General features: G+C 38.5%; 1 protein-coding gene across 1 annotated transcript; it reads right to left on the bottom strand.

Moving 5' to 3' along the window:
* Positions 1 to 150: 150 nt before the first annotated feature.
* svbp (small vasohibin binding protein) lies at positions 151 to 1,974 on the bottom strand. Its single transcript, XM_083535440.1, has 2 exons — positions 1,842 to 1,974; positions 151 to 1,317 (listed from the first exon to the last, which is right to left on the bottom strand). Exons 1-2 carry the CDS (start codon positions 1,953 to 1,955, stop codon positions 1,231 to 1,233), a joined length of 201 nt encoding a protein of 66 aa, XP_083391566.1. The 5' UTR covers positions 1,956 to 1,974; the 3' UTR covers positions 151 to 1,230.
* Between the last annotated feature and the right edge of the window lie 15,785 nt (positions 1,975 to 17,759).

Below are 17,759 nucleotides of genomic sequence, written 5' to 3'. Positions count from 1 at the left end.
CCGTCATACCAAAGCAAACCAATGAAAACAGAGCTGAAGCCAAAACCTTTTGAGATAGTTCAAGCTCTGATGACAGACCAATACGCTGATGTTTCCTTCTGACTGCTCCGCGGCTACTTTATGAAGAAGAGCCGACTACAGCTGGTAAAATCTCATGCAATTGTTAACAAAAATTTTATTTCAATGCAAGTTGTATTCTGCTGTTTCTGACATAAAAATATTAAAATAACATCGGAGTAAATCGGTGAAAAGCAAATACTTTTTCCATGAGATCTTCCTCATAGTCTTTGTAAACTTCTGAAAATCTTTAATACAGTACAACAAAATACTGGAACACTGGAATTAAAAAAAATCTTTAAAAAAAAAGAAACAACACGTAACATGTTGACAAAAGTTTGTGGACACCCGACCATAAGACTGGCATGTGCTTCTTTTTGAGCATCTCATTCCACATTCAGTCTCTATTTGCTCTTATAATAAGCTTCTGTGAAGATGTTCCACTTGATTTTGTCGGGATTCGTTCCAGCTACATGGGTGTTAGAAAAATCAGGCACTGATGTAGGTGAGGTGAAGAGGCCTGGGGGGCACCAAAAGTAAGATCATCTTCCACTTCAACCCATGTAAAGCAGATGTTTCTGGACAGGGGCATTGTCATGCTGGAACAGGTTTGGGGTCTCCTAGTTCAAGGTAGAAAAAAAATCTCATGGCAATTCTGTGCCTTCAACTTTGTGGTAACTGTTTGTAGATGAAGCAAAAAAAAAAAATAATAAAAATGTCTCAATACTTTTGGCTGTAGTGTGTATATAACATGTTAAACACTGATTATTTCAATAATAAGTGACCCATAACACTGATTTAAATACCGCCAGTGACGACATCATCGGCAGAACGCATCGTTCATATCATACCTGTACACTGGTGCATTTTTCCCCCCAATCAGCCAATCACCACGTGTTTTCTCATCTTCATCTGACCACATTTGGGTGAATCTCAGGTTCATGTGGTGGCTCATCCACCTATAGACTTCTCTTTATTCTCCTCTGATCTTTCTCATCAAAGAGACGTTTACCCGCCTGTTGTTTTTTGTTTTCCGCACCACTCTGTTCACGCTCATGTGTGAAAATCATAAAAATAAAAAAAACAACAAACACGTGATATCACGCTCGCCGTACGATGATGTAGCGCTGCAGAACGTCAGTCGCTTTTTCTTTTTTTCCAAACGTCACGTCTTTATTCCGGTTGCGGCTGCATCTGCTTGCAGAAGGCCTCAAACTGCTGCTGTTCCATTTCCGTCATGACTTTGTTCAGGGCGTAGATCTGAAACGGGACGCGGGGAAAAAAAACAAAAAAACAAATGAAACTTCAGCTTTCGAGAAACAGAAATGCTGTACAACGAATTACTCCATGAAGGCAACACAAAAAACCTGCACTCGTATAACCCTGTGAAACCGTCTGCTGAAGTTACCTGGTGGCTGCAAGGTTCTGAGCAGTGTTTTAACAATGAAAAACAGTCGAGTCTCTTCTGAAAATAAACAAACTGCTCAATAATCGTTCGCCGAACTTCCTCAAAATCTGATTCGCTTCTGGAATATCGTGTAACGGGTTCGAGATTCTTACCATCTCGATCGTCTACAAGTCAAAGGTCAAGTTTTTTCTGCTCTTTTACCCAAAAGACAACAAAAGGGAAATAATTTCAATAATAAATAATATTAAATAATTTCCAATTAATAATAAATTGCAATCACTTTCCTTACGAGATCTATAAAGAATATCTAAGACTAAGTGCTGTAATTACACACTGCTGTAGATCTCGGTTACTGTTTATCTAATTATAATCCCACCTCTGCTCTCTGTCTATGCTTGAGCTCCTGCTGAGCTGATTTCTGTTTCGTTCTGTCTCCTCGTATAGACGTCTCCTTCTGTTTGGGTTTGTCTTTCCGGCTGGCAGCGTCCATGATCTTTGCGCTCTACTGGAATTAAAACGTGCGTGGATGAAAGTGTTGAGGATGACACAAATATTAATTTTCGCAAAGTCTGCTGCTTTAGGCTTTTCTTTAGGAGTGTAACAATACACAAAGCTGTATTACCAATATGGGGTCTAACAAATGTAAAACTATTTAATTAAATGTTTTCATATTTATTTAAGCAATATAATATGTGCAAAATCTATCAGTTTCTCAATTTAATCACCATAATGAAATTGTGCAATGCATTGATTTGATTGATTTTACTTTATTTTTTTGAAAATATTATTTAAAAAATTATTAAATAATTTAAAAAATCAAGGTACGTACCGCTACACCCCAAATATAAGCAATTATATATATTATATAAAATCTATTTATGCAGAGGATATAAAAGAAAAATGAAAAAAGAAGGGCACTTATTTATATTAAGTGCTAAGCTAACAGCTAACGTACTGAATTTCTATTGAGTTGTGTCAAGTTAGCAACAGTTTCTATTCTTAACGAGTTAAATCCCAAACCAAATTCTTTTTTTTACTCACCAAAATATAAGTTTACAATAATAGCAGATAATTTAATAATCGCTGAACAAACAAGTAAACAATAGCAGTTTGTTAGCCAACTTCCGGTGTGTGTAACTGTGACTGTGTGTTTGTGTGTAGCTCCGTCTTCTTCGTTGGTGTCTAATTGCGGATGAAAACCAGCCTTTACGGCGCATTAGCACCCCCAAGCGGACTGTGGGTATAGGGAAAAAAATGCTGTTAAAACGCAGCTACAGCCATCTATATAGTGATCGAGTATGATATAGACTCTCTCTCTCTCTCTCTCTCTCTCTCTCTCTCTCTCTCTCTCTCTCTCTCTCTCTCTCTCTCTCTCTCTCTCTCTCTCTCTCTCTCTCATATCTCACACACTGCCTCTTTTTCTGTGTCACACACTAAATACAGTGCATACACAGGACTCTACAATTATTACCCCTAATTATTGGTTAATATTAATATTTTTTTTACATTTGTTTATTGTTATACATTTGTTCAAGCCGATGACGAGCTTCCATTAAATCTCCATCCCACATTGAGCCCTCAGAGAAGAGACTAGGAGAGACTTTCAGCATCCCTTTCCTGCACTGCCTTACAAGGTTAGAGACGCCTGACTGGTTTAGGTTTCACGTTGGAGAAACTCACCGAGAGCAGAATCATAACCTCCTGGCAGAGGCAAACAAAGCGCCACACGTTACAGCGGATTTTTGTTTGCGCAATTTCCTTCCTTTCCCTATTTCCGTTGGTCTGATTTCACAAACTGCTCTCATGATGTTTGATCTCATCTGAGGTTTGATGAAGTTTAGGAGCTTTGTGATTTTGTAAGTGCAGAATTTCTCACAGAAAGTGTTTCAACATTGAACCTCTCTCCAGCCTACAGAGCAGCGAGCTTTCATCTTTGTAAGATAAACAACAATATAAAGAGTTCGGTAGAAGCATGACGTGATGTTTACTCCAGCAGATGTTCGAACCACAGGAGGTCGCCCCTGCGCTTCTGGAGAGAACATTGTGATCCTTTTGATCTTTGACTCAGCTTGACTGGGATGTAAGTGAAGGAATCATATTTGAGTAACTGAAGAAGGTGATAATGGATTTCAGTACAGCACAGGTAATATATATTTATATTATATATACAAGGATCGGCCATAACATTATGACCACCTGCATAATATTGTGTTGGTCCCCTTTTGTTGCCAAAACAGTCGTGACCCGTCGAGCATCAACAGCATGAACTTCTTCAGCAATTTGAGCTACCGGAGCTTATGTGTTGGATCAGACCACACGTATCAGCCTTCGCTCCTCACGTGCATCAATGAGTCTTAGTTCATTGATAATGAGACGTGGCCTGCTTTTAACACGTCAACATTGTGGACAAAATGTTCACTTGGTGCCTAATATTTAATACAAACAGATGCCATGATAAAGAGATCATCAGTGTTATTCACTGGACCACTCATAATGTTATAATGTCATAATATACTGTCAATCGATTAAAATATTCAATCATGATTTATTAACCGCAACTTAATCACACATACGTTTTAAATGTACCTTAATACTTTTCACGTTTTTATTATTCTAATCAAAATGCACACGGACAAATATTGACGCTTTATGCAAATGTTTATTTTTTATTAGTGAAACCAAACTCAACAAGATAAAATATTCTTGTAAATGTTTTAAAGTAATTATAATGTTTTAAATGATGTAAATCATCAGGACCCCAAACGGAACTTTAGTTATGTTTCCACACGGACGGTTTTAATTGCCGGATGTGTTGCATCACGGCGGATTTTGGTGCTGATTTAAGACTTGGTGGAAGGTGGAAGCTTAATGTTTTGGGGCTGATTTGGAGCAGTGAAGGTTGGAGACATTCTTGGAAGTAAAAGGATTTCTAAACCAACATGGCAACCATTCAATTCTTCAACACCATGCAGTTCCGTCTGGAGTGAGGCTCATTGGAAGAGATTCACTGTACAAACAGTCGTATGGAGTGATATCTACCATGGAACTACCTCCCCGGTCACCACACCTAAATCCTGTTGAACTGCTCTGGGATGACCTGGATCGCAATGAAATCTCCAACTAGTGAAGAACATCTTTGACAAGTTTTACAAGAGGCACGGCGAAGTATTTCAGCTGAACGATTGGAGGAAGGTACTGTCCGGATGCCGAGTGCGTATAAAGCTGTTCTTCATTCTAAAGGAAGATTTATGACCAAACTTTTGATGTCACCCATATGAGGATGGGTTCCCCTTTGAGTCTGGTTCCTCTCAAGGTTTCTTCCTCATATCATCTAAGGGAGTTTTTCCTTGCCACTGTCGCCACGGCTGCTCATCAGGGACAAACGCACACCATTCACCTTCACTGTTGTTTTCTGTAAAGCTGCTTTGAGACAATGTCTGTTGTGAAAAGCGCTATACAAATAAACTTGACTTGACTTGACTTAAAGGGAGGATTTTTCAATGAATATAAAGTGGAAGATCTGGAGATTTCTAGATTTGTTTGGTCAAAGTATACACACTGTTACATTACCGAGTGTTGCCTAGAAACTAAAGGAACATGCATGTGTGTCTCAAAAGCCATACATTTCTAGGTGTTCCCAAACTTTTCACAAGTACTGTACAGCAGGGATTCTTGCATTAAAAGTGCTCTATAAAGAAAAGCGGATCAAAGAAGAAAAAAAACTGTCCAATCCTGCAAAATGTCTTGATAAAAAGACTGATAAGTGTAGTATTAAGCCTCGACCAATCAGCACTCTGCTCCGCCCGGATGCTTCCCCACAACAGTCCACTCTGTTTTAAGATTCAAGATTTTTCTTTTTCACATGCAGAGCAACACGTGAACACAACTTAAACCCTCACAAATGGTAAAAAGTAAAGTAAAATATGAGAGAAAATGAGAAAAAAGAGAAGATATGAGAAATTGTTATACGACGAGTTGATATTAAAAAAATTGTGCAAATGATTTTAAGATGTACAAAAAAAAAGGAAGTAGAAAATGTAATGAGGCATAACAGACCAAAATCTGTAGCAGTGATTACCACACTGTAAGGTGCCGTGTGCAGAATGAAGACTGATGGGATCGTTTACAGAATGGGATGCAGAACGAAGACTTATTGGGTAGTTTCGTGAGATTCCTCTGACACCCTATAAAGCATCGCTGTGTTTTCATTAAATCAAAGGCCTAATTTGTGAGATGAAATGTTGATGTGTGGACATAATCTGTCATCGGCCATGTTATTCTGTCCTCCTTTGATATCCGATACCGAGCGCGCTCATCGCGTGTCCTCCAGAAAGGGAGCGATGGTCTAATTACGGCGATTAATTTGGTGTCGGATTGTCTGACGCATATGGACCACCAAGAAAAAGCTTGGCTAATTTCTCCTGAGTAATCCTCGTCTGCGTAAATATCGGTTAAAACGATACCCGGCGGAGTCAAATAGAGACATGGGAGGAAAAAAAAAAAAAAACGGAAAAAGTAAAGGAACATATGTGTCGAACGTAACCCCCCGAGCTCGTCGTGCATGGACGTTATACTCCACGTGATAATGTATCACGCTGCATTCCTGCTCAGGAGAGCACTGGTAATATCCAGCGAAAGAACAACTGACCCTAAATACAACAGACGCCCCTCTTTAGTAGAGTTTCCACCTTTTAATGTCTTGTAGCTTGAGAGGAAAAACTGGTGCTGACGTGGGCGTTTCCCCGGGAGCCGATGCCATGGTGTTAGGAGCGGCCCCCTAGGAAACGCAGCCTGAACAAACTCAATGCGGTGGGTCTTAGACGTGCCGTGAGCTCACGGTGCCAGATTGTTGTCAGACGCATAACGCGAGCTCTGCCCACTCTCACTGCTTCTCGTACTGCCTCTGTTTCCTACCAACACAGCCCATTGAACAGAACAGCAATTCAGAGCGAGAACGTCTGCAGATCTTCTTCTCCTGCACTTCACATTACACTGAGACATTTAATCTCTGCATATGTGTGTGTGTGTGTGTGTGTGTGTGTTCTACACAGCTTGATGACTGAAATACAGCTCAACTCACCATGAAAAAAAAAAAAAAATGGTTGACACCAAATGATGAATGTGAACATCATGACTTTGGAAATGGGACGAACAATTACGCAAAGCGACGCCGCGCCTAAAAACTAAAACAAACCTCGAAACGGCATCGGAAAAAAAAACACGAGCTACAGAAATGTCTCGTTCGTGTCATGATACCAGTTATAACAAAGATGTAAGGAGCAGTGGTGGATGAAGAACACAAAGCATGTATTGCACACACACACACACACACACACACGAAAAGTGAAGAAAAGAGTGCAGGCAGGGTGAAGTGAGTGGAGAAGAGTGATAGCAGGAGTGATTTGTGATAGAAGAGTATCTGTGAGAGTAAAAGGGAAAGTTTATAGGACTGTGGTGAGACCTGAGATGTTGTATGGATTAGAGACAGTGGCATTGAGTAACAGACAGGAGGTGGAGCTGGAGGTAGCAGAGCTGAAGATGTTGAGATGTTCGTTGGAAGTGATGAGGATGGACAGGATTAGAAATGAGTTTATTAGAGCGACAGCACATGTAGGATGTTTTGGAGACAAGGTGAGATTGAGATGGTTTGGACATGTGCAGAGGAGGGACATGGGGTATATCAGTAGGAGAATGCTGAGGATGGAGACACCAGGAAGGAGGAAAAGAGGAAGACCAAGGAGGAGGTTTATGGCTGTGGTGAGGGAAGACATGCAGGTAGTTGGTGAGTAGGAGGCAGAGTACTGGGGGGTATGGAGACAGATGATCCGCTGTGGCGCCCCCTAATGGGAGAAGCCGAAAGAAGAAGAAGAAGAAGAAGACGAAGAAACTGGTGATGTTCACAAATGTTAATAATAAACTGTGTAAGGGCGACGCACCCAATGACCTAACGCTGGAATCAACTGGCGTGGTTGAAGGTATGCTGCTGTAAAAGACACTAAAATGGACTGCAATTTGTTACATGAATTCAATTTTTTTTTATTTGAATCTGACTCTAATTTTGAAATAAAGATTAAACTTGAATATTTCTAGCCGATCACCTTATTGGTTGTATTTCTTTTTCAATTTCAATCGATTATTCTAAACATTCCGCCTTTTCAATTAATAGTTCATTATGAACCCGGAGTCTCTTAGAGCCAATTATACCTGCTCACTGTAAACGAATATACTTTAAGTAGCCACTCAATGCTGCTCATGCATAAAGAGTAGTTGATTAAGTCACTTTGTTATAACTTGCTAAGTCAGTAATGGTCAGAAATCAGAAGGTCCCAGACGTTGTGCTTGATGCTCCATCTGTTCATGAGCCTTCTGTATGTACCGTCCTGCTCATAGATTTGTGGTAACACCAGGCTACATAATCAAAGTTAATAAAGAATTTTACCTTATTTCCCAGGCAATAATCAATAAAGAAATGTCAAATCCAAAACAAAAAATAGAGGAAAGTTACACAGCATGATCAGCATAAAAACAAATAATAAAGCAATTCAGTTTCTAAAAGATTTGTTAAAGAGTCACTGTACCTGGCGATAGAGACACACAGAGACTGTGTGGGAAGTTCTGACTACAGAATGCTTCCCTGAGTGTTTCACCAAATCTCCTTAAATACCCAAACCATCATAAACACTCGTAAATTCAAAGTAATAAAAGCTTTGCAAAACCTTTGTCGGGACATGAGGTGAACTAAAACCAAATACCACCTATGGTAAAAACCAACACCTGATAAAGATCTTCTCAGGGACAACCCTCACATCAGTCGGACCGAATCTTCCCCAAACCTGAGATCTTTATTTTTGGTCTGTTCTACTTAAATGGGACTGAGATCATATTTTCAATCACACTGAGACCTTTAAAATGATACCAAACATGTAAAGGTAAAATTCATACATTCCTAACATTTTATTATTACAGTATTTAAGTAAAGTAGCTCGAATACCTGGAACTTCGAAGTCACCTTTCCATGACCCGGCCATTTTCCCAGGAGGGAAAGAGGGGGCTCAAGGATGGGTAAGAGTGCAGCGGAACAAATGGCTTTCTCTCTTCAGGTTAAAGAGATCCTCTCCTCTGATAAGAAAGTTTATTGTTTTGTTGCATGGCAGTTCTCGGGGTTTAACCTCATGTAGAGATCCGACCATCATTACTAACTGCGTTAGTAAAAAAAATAGCTTTCCTTCCCACGAACTGTCCTAAAATTGAAGCGAACCTTGAATTTTGTGTACATTTCAACCCAAGTACACAGACATTAATATAAACCTTTTGTGCTTCTGTCAGAACTTTCGGTATAGAAAATGGATTAAAAACGCAAAGCCACAGTTGCTGATGTAAACTCTAATGATATTATTCATATTACTTGGTAAAAAGTTCGAACCGAATCATTAGACATGTGATCGAGAATCCGTTCACTCCAGAAAAACACATAACCTGCTAAAACCTTGACATATGCGTGAGTTGTATTTTACACTTCTGTCCATCTGGACAGGATTACGTTTGGAGAGACGCGAAGGAAGCCTCCGTTACCTCGTCGCCAGCTGTTAAACACGATGTTCTTCTGCAGTGAAACACAGAAATATCATCATGTCCGTCGACTGCAGCGTATAATCTAAAAGACGCTCTCGATTTCGTGATTAATTCATGCACCTATAGTCTTTCCGATACTCCTGTATATGGGACGAATGAAGATTTACAACGATGCTGCACCAAAAGTGGATTCGTGCCTAAAAATAAGAACTAGCTCTTGAATAGACATTTCAGATTGTCCTAAAGCTCAGCCACGCTGGCGTCCAGAGCTGGCCAGTGTGTTTCCCTTCACTGCCAAAGAAATGCAGCACAACATCGAACCGTTCATGGCTAAAAATAACTCCCTGAACCAGCAGCGCCCGAAATAAATGGCTAACTGAGGCCCTCTTTTTCACACTTGTACTGAACGTGCCCAGTGGGAACTTTTCCCACCTGACACTAAAAACACAGCATGGCAAAGAGAGAGGGAGGGGGAGAAGGAAGAGAGGAAGCTGCTGAGGCGTGGGGTGGAAATGACCTCACTGGTTTTTTTGGTTAACCATGAAGAGGGGTGGGATTTCTTTTTTCTTTTTTTAATCGACGTGCGTTCTGGGTGTAATAATCGCATGTCGTAAACACCACAAACCACGAAAAGCAAGAAAGAAAAAGAATTTCCCTGCTGCTCCCCCAGCACGTCTCTGGGGCCTGCTTTACCTGACGCGTCCTGGCATTCAGAGGGACAATATTTATTTTTCTGGCTTCATTTATTTATTCTTTATGGGATTGAGGTCATCGTTTATGATTTATAAAAATCACGGCTGAGTCAGAGATATGTAGAGGCGAATATCTTTTTTCTTTCATAAGTCTTGGCATCTGAGAGTTTAATGAAAGTGGACAGGACGATGGTCTGATCTACCAAACTGCCCTGTTTGGGTGAGTCTGTGTCATCTGAAGCTTTAAAGCCTTCTACTGTTGTTTGACATGTTGTTCCTCTTGATATGCTTCTCAGCTCGTCCGGGTTGTAAAGAGTGATTATTGGAGTTATCATATCCTTCTGGTTCAGCTGGAACCATGTCAGACCTTGTTTTTGTCCAACCTCACTCATTAGCAAGCCTTCAAACTGCTGGATCTTTTTTGTTTTCTGCACCGTTCTGACAAAACGTTGCATACATTCACTGGTTGTGAATGTGAAATGTGAGCAGTAAGCGAAGCTCTTGCGTTGCTGCCACACGATTAGCCGGTTGCGAAATCATTTATAATGTATGTACATACAGTATTTTACATGACAGCATCAATACCAGAAACGCTGACGTCGGCAGCTTGCAGATCACAGCAGACACTTTCTTAAATAGCTCTAACTGTCCTGCCATCCGAGCGCCGCTGTCGGAGCCTGGCTACTTTCTTCATAAAAACCCCACGAGGGTTTTCAGGCATGCGTGTGGCAAAGATGGATCTCATTTTATATGCATTATGCAAATGGAGCCTTGGCCCCTGGCGTACTCAGCTCCCTCTTTCAACGCAAACAAACCCCCTCAGGCAATAAATCTCCACTTGTTATTTCCACGCCTTCGCTCCCCAGAGTCGATATCCAAATACAAGATCTGCTTGTTGAACATGATGCGCCCTTCCCCCTCCTCCCGTCATCTTTGCCGTGTCGTGTGAGGTGATGTGGGGAACCGGTTGGGTCTGCAGACGGGGGTGGTGTGTATGTGTGTGTGTGTGAGAGAGAGAGAAACAGTCAGTCTTTTAACCCGCCTTTTGACAGCCCCTCAATGTGCACACTCTGGCCAGACGTAGGCTTCGGGTCCGGCCTCTTAGGCAGGCGCTGCTACTCATTAGCGCTGTTTGTTTTGGCGAAGACTGGATGGCACTTAGGGGCGCAAGTGTCGAGAACAACATGCGATATTTACAAGCAGATCCAGGTTTACCTGAAATAGAATTGATAAAGCACATCTGAATGATTATTTTGTTATTTTTTTCGGGGTTTTTTTTGTCATGAAGAAGTGCACACACACACACACACACACGCTCTACAGGAAACGGCTTTTTCTTTCTCCGCGAGTGTAATTTGGCTCTTTCACCATCCTAATTTTCTGTCTGGGGCTGCTTTGTGGTTTGTCAACTTGCCTACACGTGGAATTATGTGTTAGGTTACGCTTTGGCTGTCGCTCCGACCGACACCAAGAATGTGACAAACAATTTGAACAGTCTTTAAAGCTGGCACTGAAGCAAGTCATATAGCCTGAGCTACATACCCCAAATCCGTAGCCTTATATCAGCGTTAACACGATACACATCTGGTTGAGTGAATTGGCACCCAGGACGTGTTTGAATACTAGCTTAGTGTGTGTTATATGTTTTGGAAGAGAAGCTAAAACCAAAATTAGTCTAATGAATTACCACCTAGTTGGGAGAACCGTAAGCAAAACCTTACTGAACAAACACATTTTTTTAATAAAATAAAAAATAATAATCTGTACATCACTTTCTAATGTGGCTGTATTTAATTAAATTCAATTCAATTCATGTTTCCCTTCGGGAACCCTTTGGGAATGCCCCAAAGCGTTGCGACGCAGCATCTCGTTCCCTCGGGAAACTAGGGTTACATTCGTAACCTAAAGACGTTTATTTGGATTCCGCTTTTAACAATGAACATTGTCTCAGAGCAGCTTTACACAGATAATGTGTGATAAAAATGAATAAGATGTTCTTTATAAGTGTGAGTTTGTCCCTGATGAACACGCTGGTGTCGACTGTGGTGAAGGAAAAACTCCCTGAGATGCATAAGGAAGAAACCTTGAGAGAAACCAGACTCAAGAGGGAACCTCATCCTCATCTGGGTTGCACTGAATGTCCATTTATTACCGATAAACGATGTTGAGGTGCAGTGATGATGATCAGAAGCAAACTGTAGTCCTGAGTCAGTGTACGAGACTGTTGACATTAACTACAGTCCAAATCCATCCTCAAAGCTCCCGTTCTTACTCCAGAATTTCATGGAACCACCCAAGGCGTTGATGAGAAACCGTCCCCAGCTGCACAGTGGACTCCAATCGAAAATAACACTATCCAGAGGCAGACCTGGATGAAGTGGGAAGATCCATGGAGGGAAGAGGGGCGGGAACAGTGGTCACTGGAGCCTCAGGAGCAAGTTTACCCCGACAGTGAGAGAGAGAGAGAGAGAGAGAGAGAGAGAGAGAGAGAGAGAGAGAGATGCTGTATAACAGCTGAGATATTATAGAAGCCATGAGGATGAACAAAGTGGAAACTGATCAGAAGGTCAGGAGTTGAAATCCAACCACCAATAATAAGCTGTCATTGAAGGTCCTTCAGCAAGGCACTTAATCCTGAATTGCTCAGGTGTATAAATGAGATAACTGTAATTTGCTCTGGATAAGAGCGTCTGCAAAATGACCTAAATGTTAAAGGTAAAAGTTTTAAAATCTATGTGAAAAATCAATAAATCTCCGATAATGCAAATTTATGGAATCCTGAGTGAAAAAATTTATGAATTGTGAAAAAATTGTGTCCAAAATTAATCATGATTTCGAATGTAATTGGAAAATCTAACTGATATCATATGAAAAATATGACATATAATAATAATAATAATAATAATAATAATAAATAAATCAGATGTCAAAATAAACAAAACATGAAATATTTTATGTAAAAAAGAAAGAAACTAAAATGTGCCTTAGATGTAACAAACAAACAAGCAAAAAAAATTTATAAATAAAGAAATGAATGAATTGATGAAATAAATTTGTCCAAAAACTTTTTAATCTAAGTAGAAAATCATATTAAAGTCATATGAAAAATATTACTTATAAAATTAAATTAATCAGGTGTCAAAATCAATTAAATATATAAAACATTGTGGGGAAAAAAAAAAAAGTGCTTTAGTGGTAAAAAGAAGGAATAAATGAATTGTGTCCAAAAATAATAATGATTTAGAATTTAATTAGAAAATCACAATAAAATCATACAAAATAAATATTTATAAAAAATAAATGAATCAGGTGTCAAAATCAATGAAAACATTGTGAAAAAAAATAAATGGTCCTAAAAACGAATTAGATATTAAAATAAAATGAATAAATGAATGATGAAAAAAAAATTGTGTCCACAAATTAATGATGATTTAGAATATAATAAGAAAATCACATTATAGACATGTGGAATATATTAATTATAAAAGTTAAATAAATCAGGTGTCAAAATAAAGAAAACATGATTTATTTTGTTTTTTAAATGCAGCTTAAATGTAAAATAAAATAAAACAAAAAATATATAAAATATATAAAAATATAGAATTTATTTCTAATATATGAATGAATGAATTCAGATTTTTTTTAGATTATTTAGATAATGATTTTTTTTTTTTTTTTTTTTTTTTTTTTTTAAATAAAAATGTGCTATAGTGCAAAAAAAAAGAAAAGAAAAAACCCTAATGTGTGAAGTGTCTGCAAACCACAGGTGTAAATTTCCATGTTTGTGTGCTTTTTCTGTAAGGGATTGTTGCATGTAGTGAGGCAAAGGGTCATGAGTTCAGCATTAAGGTCGTACAATCGAGGGCAGTATGTAACCCTGCGGCGCTCCACCATAAAGCAGCTGTGCAAATAAAGCTGCGTGGCTCACAGGCCGCTCGGGATACAGGTGTAATTCAAACGCATGAATAACCGCACTGTGGCGAGACTGGCATCTGTCTCACTGACGTCCATTCGCCACCTAAATGGTACCACGTGGACATGGGCACAAAGCCCCAGAGCGTTCTGCAAACTGTGCCGCACGCGATTTCCTGCCTCTTGTCACACCACTCTAGATGGACACAAAGCTGAGCTAAAGAAACCATTACGCTCGGGTTTGTTGACACGCTTAAAAGATCTCCATTTGGCTTTCCCAAGTTAGAATTAACAGTCTCCTCAGTGAGGGACTCAAACACTCAAGTGTAAAATAAAAAAAAGCACATGGAAATCAATACATTATTGGAACTAAAACAATGTGAAATGCAAAAGATATAATGGACATGAAATAAACATGGGATCAAATCATGTGAAAGTTAAATTATTGGTGCAATGTGAAAATATATGAATATGAATCATAAAATAAAAAAGTAATATATGAAAATTGATGAATCTCCAGAGAAAAATGATCACAGAAACAGAAAATTAATTGTCAGTAAGGAAAAAAAGAAAAAAAAAATGATTTGCTGGAAAAATCCTGTATAAAAAAAATCATGGAATTCTATATTGAATAATAATAATAATAAAAAAAAATACTGGGTGAAAAAATAATTGTGTAGCACAACATCTGAAAAAGGAATTAATTCCTGGGAAATACTGCATGTTAAAACAATGAATCATTGAGGAAAAATTTAATTTTTCGGAAATCTAATTAATCGGATTTTTATACATCATTAATATCGTCTTTGAAATGACATCATAATTGTAATAAAACCTTTTCCTCCTTTGTCTTTTTCTCCGATATTGTGTGGAAATATTCTTTCCAGGACACATTTATTTTACAGAAATGTAATAAATGATATTTATTGATATTTATTAAATATTAGTAATTTTTTTTATTCATATTTTAGCCAGATTTTTTTCCAAATCAAAAACACCGCCATGTAAAAAATACTGTAAATATATAAATATATAAATGTAAGAAGTGGCAGAAATAATGTAAAAAAACACAAAACGACACAAGTCCTTATGGAAATAGCATCGACATCACCTCAGAACGTATTGCTGGGTTATGAAATGTCGGTCACTCCTGTGCTGTGAGTTCCTGTTAGAGATTTGTTTACCTGCCTGGACCTGAAGGGTCATGGGCGTATGAAAGCAGGTGTTGGCCATCAGTTTAGAGCTCTGTGTAATGCTGGTGCTTAATAAGTGATTTAAACTTTTTTTTTTTAATGATTTATCTTGCGTACAGTTCTGCTCTGCTTTCTGCCATGCTGGTGGCAGGACTGACACGGATGAGAAAAAGAGTCAAATAACAAAATAAAAATAAAAATAAAAAAATCCGTCCAACAGTTTCTGGGCCTTTCTGGAGCTTCTGTATGATTGATCTCAAAACATAAAGTACAGTCAGATTTTTTTTTACTATTATGGACAGATATGTTTAATATATTTTATATGGACAAATGTTTGTGGATCATTTAAACATTCCATTTCACATTTAGTCATTTAGTTATAGAAGAACCTTCACTTTTTTTTGGGAAGATGTTTCACTAGACTTTTTTGGTGCTCCTTTAGCCACAAGGTTGTAAAGTCAGATACCGATGTAGGTGAGGGTGAGGACGCCGGGGGTGCAGTCAGCGTTCACATTTATTGTTCAATAAATTTGAGGTCAGAGCAGGTGGACAGCTGGTGATCTTCCACCAAATCCATTTCTTGTTCAGCAGATCTTCATGGAGCTGCTCCATGGTCATGCTGGAACAAGTTTGGGTCTCCAAGTTCAAGAGAAGGGAAACATTTAAACCATCAATTTACTTTAAAATGTTTTAAAAACTTCCAGATTTTTTTTTTTGTCAGTAATTTCCGGATTTTCAGAAGGATTTTCCCAGAGAACTTCTGGTTGCACTATGAGGTTTAATTTTCCTCACTGATTTTTCCATTTCTGTTCAATATTCCACATGAATATTCAGATGGACAACCTCATATGACTACAAAAAGTCAGGTGTCCCAATACTCCTAATTGGTGTCCATACAGTGTATGTTGGGATCTTGGAAAAACTACTCAGACTAATGCTAGTATCATTAGTATTAGCAAAGCTGTTGCTAATTACAGCTCTAAAATGTTTATGGTTAAAAGTCATTTTGCAGAGTGGTTGAATTTTTGACTCAGTCCTTTCACAAAATTGTCAAGGTTATGAGGATCTCGCTGATGGACTTTCAATAGGATTCAGGTCAGAAAATCAGCAAGGCCCTGCAATGCCTTCTTGAATCTGTATGGTTGTGTAATTGTCTTGTTGAAATGTCAGATTTCTCCCAAGGCTTTAGTTTCTTGGCTGTTGAAATTCAATTCTTCTCTAATAAATCTCGGTACACCGCTCTGTTCTGTGCCCCAATAGCGCCTGCAGAGCTGCAGATTTTTCTCCAAACATCACAAATTGCCAAGACATTTTCATCCGACCAAAGAATATTATTCCAAAAGAGATGTTCTGCTTTGTTTAAAAATGCTTTGACAGACATCTCTGCTCTTCATTTCATGCACTGGAGTTTAGTATGAGGTGGAGGAATGGAGGTGATTGTGGTGCAGTTGCTTATTGTTCCCTTATTGTAACTGTTGCTTGTGCTGCTTTCAGGTAATACTGCAACTCTTTTCTTTTCTTTCTTATGTAAAAGTATGTTCAGAAAAAATGATTCATCGTTGATCTGTCTGCATAGCGTATTATCAAACCTTGCAATGACAGGGATGCCTAAATCTCAGGGCTACAATTCTCCATTAGCACTATCATCTCAACAATGATAAAACTTTAATGAATGAACATTTGGTGGCACCTAGATGAGGATGGATTTGTTTCTAAGTCTAGATCCTCTCAAGGTTTTTTACTTATTAGGGAAACGTATAGAAACTTATTAATTGGTATAATAATGATGATAATAATAATATTAATAAAAATATTAATAAATAATAATATTAATAATAATGAGGAAGAATTTCAGGAAGCTCCTTCTCCTTCATGGTGATTGCTTAATGTTGCGGAAAATCTTCAAAGCCAATGAGAACGTCTTATATAATGACAACCAGGAACAATTTATAGCGTGATTTATTTCAACAGAAGCACCCATAATTGTTTGAAAAATGTTTTAATTTTTGAGTAGAAAATGATGCAGTAAAGAAGGATAAGTCATAAACCCCTGTCTTATTACAGTCTTATTTCTTCGCTTGTACTGTAATGAGTTATATGGTGGTAATAATTTTCAGTACGGTTCAAATTGCAACCATGGTTAGGAAAATAAAGCTTGTGGGGACGAACTTGCAAGCCAAAGACCGAACTCTGTGTAAGGAGCGCTAGGATTTGTCCTGTGTTCAAAGACACGTATCTATTAAATGCCCCGTGAATTATAAAACGCACATGAGCTAGACACTAGACGGAGTCTACGGCCAAAATGAGATCTGAGATGGAATTTCTGAGATTAACTTTTTCCCCTGATGTGCTCATATATTTTCGAATCCTAGCCGTCCTCGTCCAAACGTTTCGTCTGGAGATGCGAATTGCACGAATAAGTAAATGCCTTGTATTGCAATTTAATGAGGAAGTGGAGGAAGAGGAGTAGACTCTTGCTTCACACACCTCCAAGATAATACATTGGATACATGCATTAAGGCGATGCGTTTGGACGATCTCCAGATCGCTATTTACGTCTGCAATACGGTGAAGGTTTCTGTGTAAAGCGCACACTTCGGCGATGTTTCTTGTTAGTCATGGTGTTGCTCAAAAGGAACGTCTCGTTCATTTGGAATTTAGTCTGGAAAGGGCTGAGAAAACTATGAGTACAGGAGTAAGAGACAATCAACAATTACTTTATTTAATTACATGCACATACATTATCTCACAAAAGTGAGTACACCCCTCACATTTCAGCAACCATTTTAATGTCCTCCTAAGAGACAATACTATAGAGATAAAACTTGGATATATTTTAGAGAAGTCAATATGAACTTGTGTAGCAGTACAGATTTACTGTCCTCTGAAAATAACTCCACATACAGCCATTATTGTCTACATAAC

Source organism: Silurus aristotelis (genome assembly GCF_946808225.1).
Source record: "Silurus aristotelis genome assembly, chromosome: 29".
Taxonomy (NCBI): Eukaryota; Metazoa; Chordata; class Actinopteri; order Siluriformes; family Siluridae; genus Silurus; species Silurus aristotelis.
The sequence above is the reverse complement of the archived record's forward strand: the minus strand, read 5'-3'. Positions and strand labels throughout refer to the sequence as shown.

Excerpts from the sequence above, each read along its gene's own strand:
- svbp (XM_083535440.1), bottom strand. The coding sequence starts at position 1,955 with ATGGACGCTGCCAGCCGGAAAGACAAACCCAAACAGAAGGAGACGTCT. Across the intron at positions 1,318-1,841 it reads AGCATAGACAGAGAGCAGAG|ATCTACGCCCTGAACAAAGT; the intron begins GTGGGATTATAA and ends GTCCCGTTTCAG.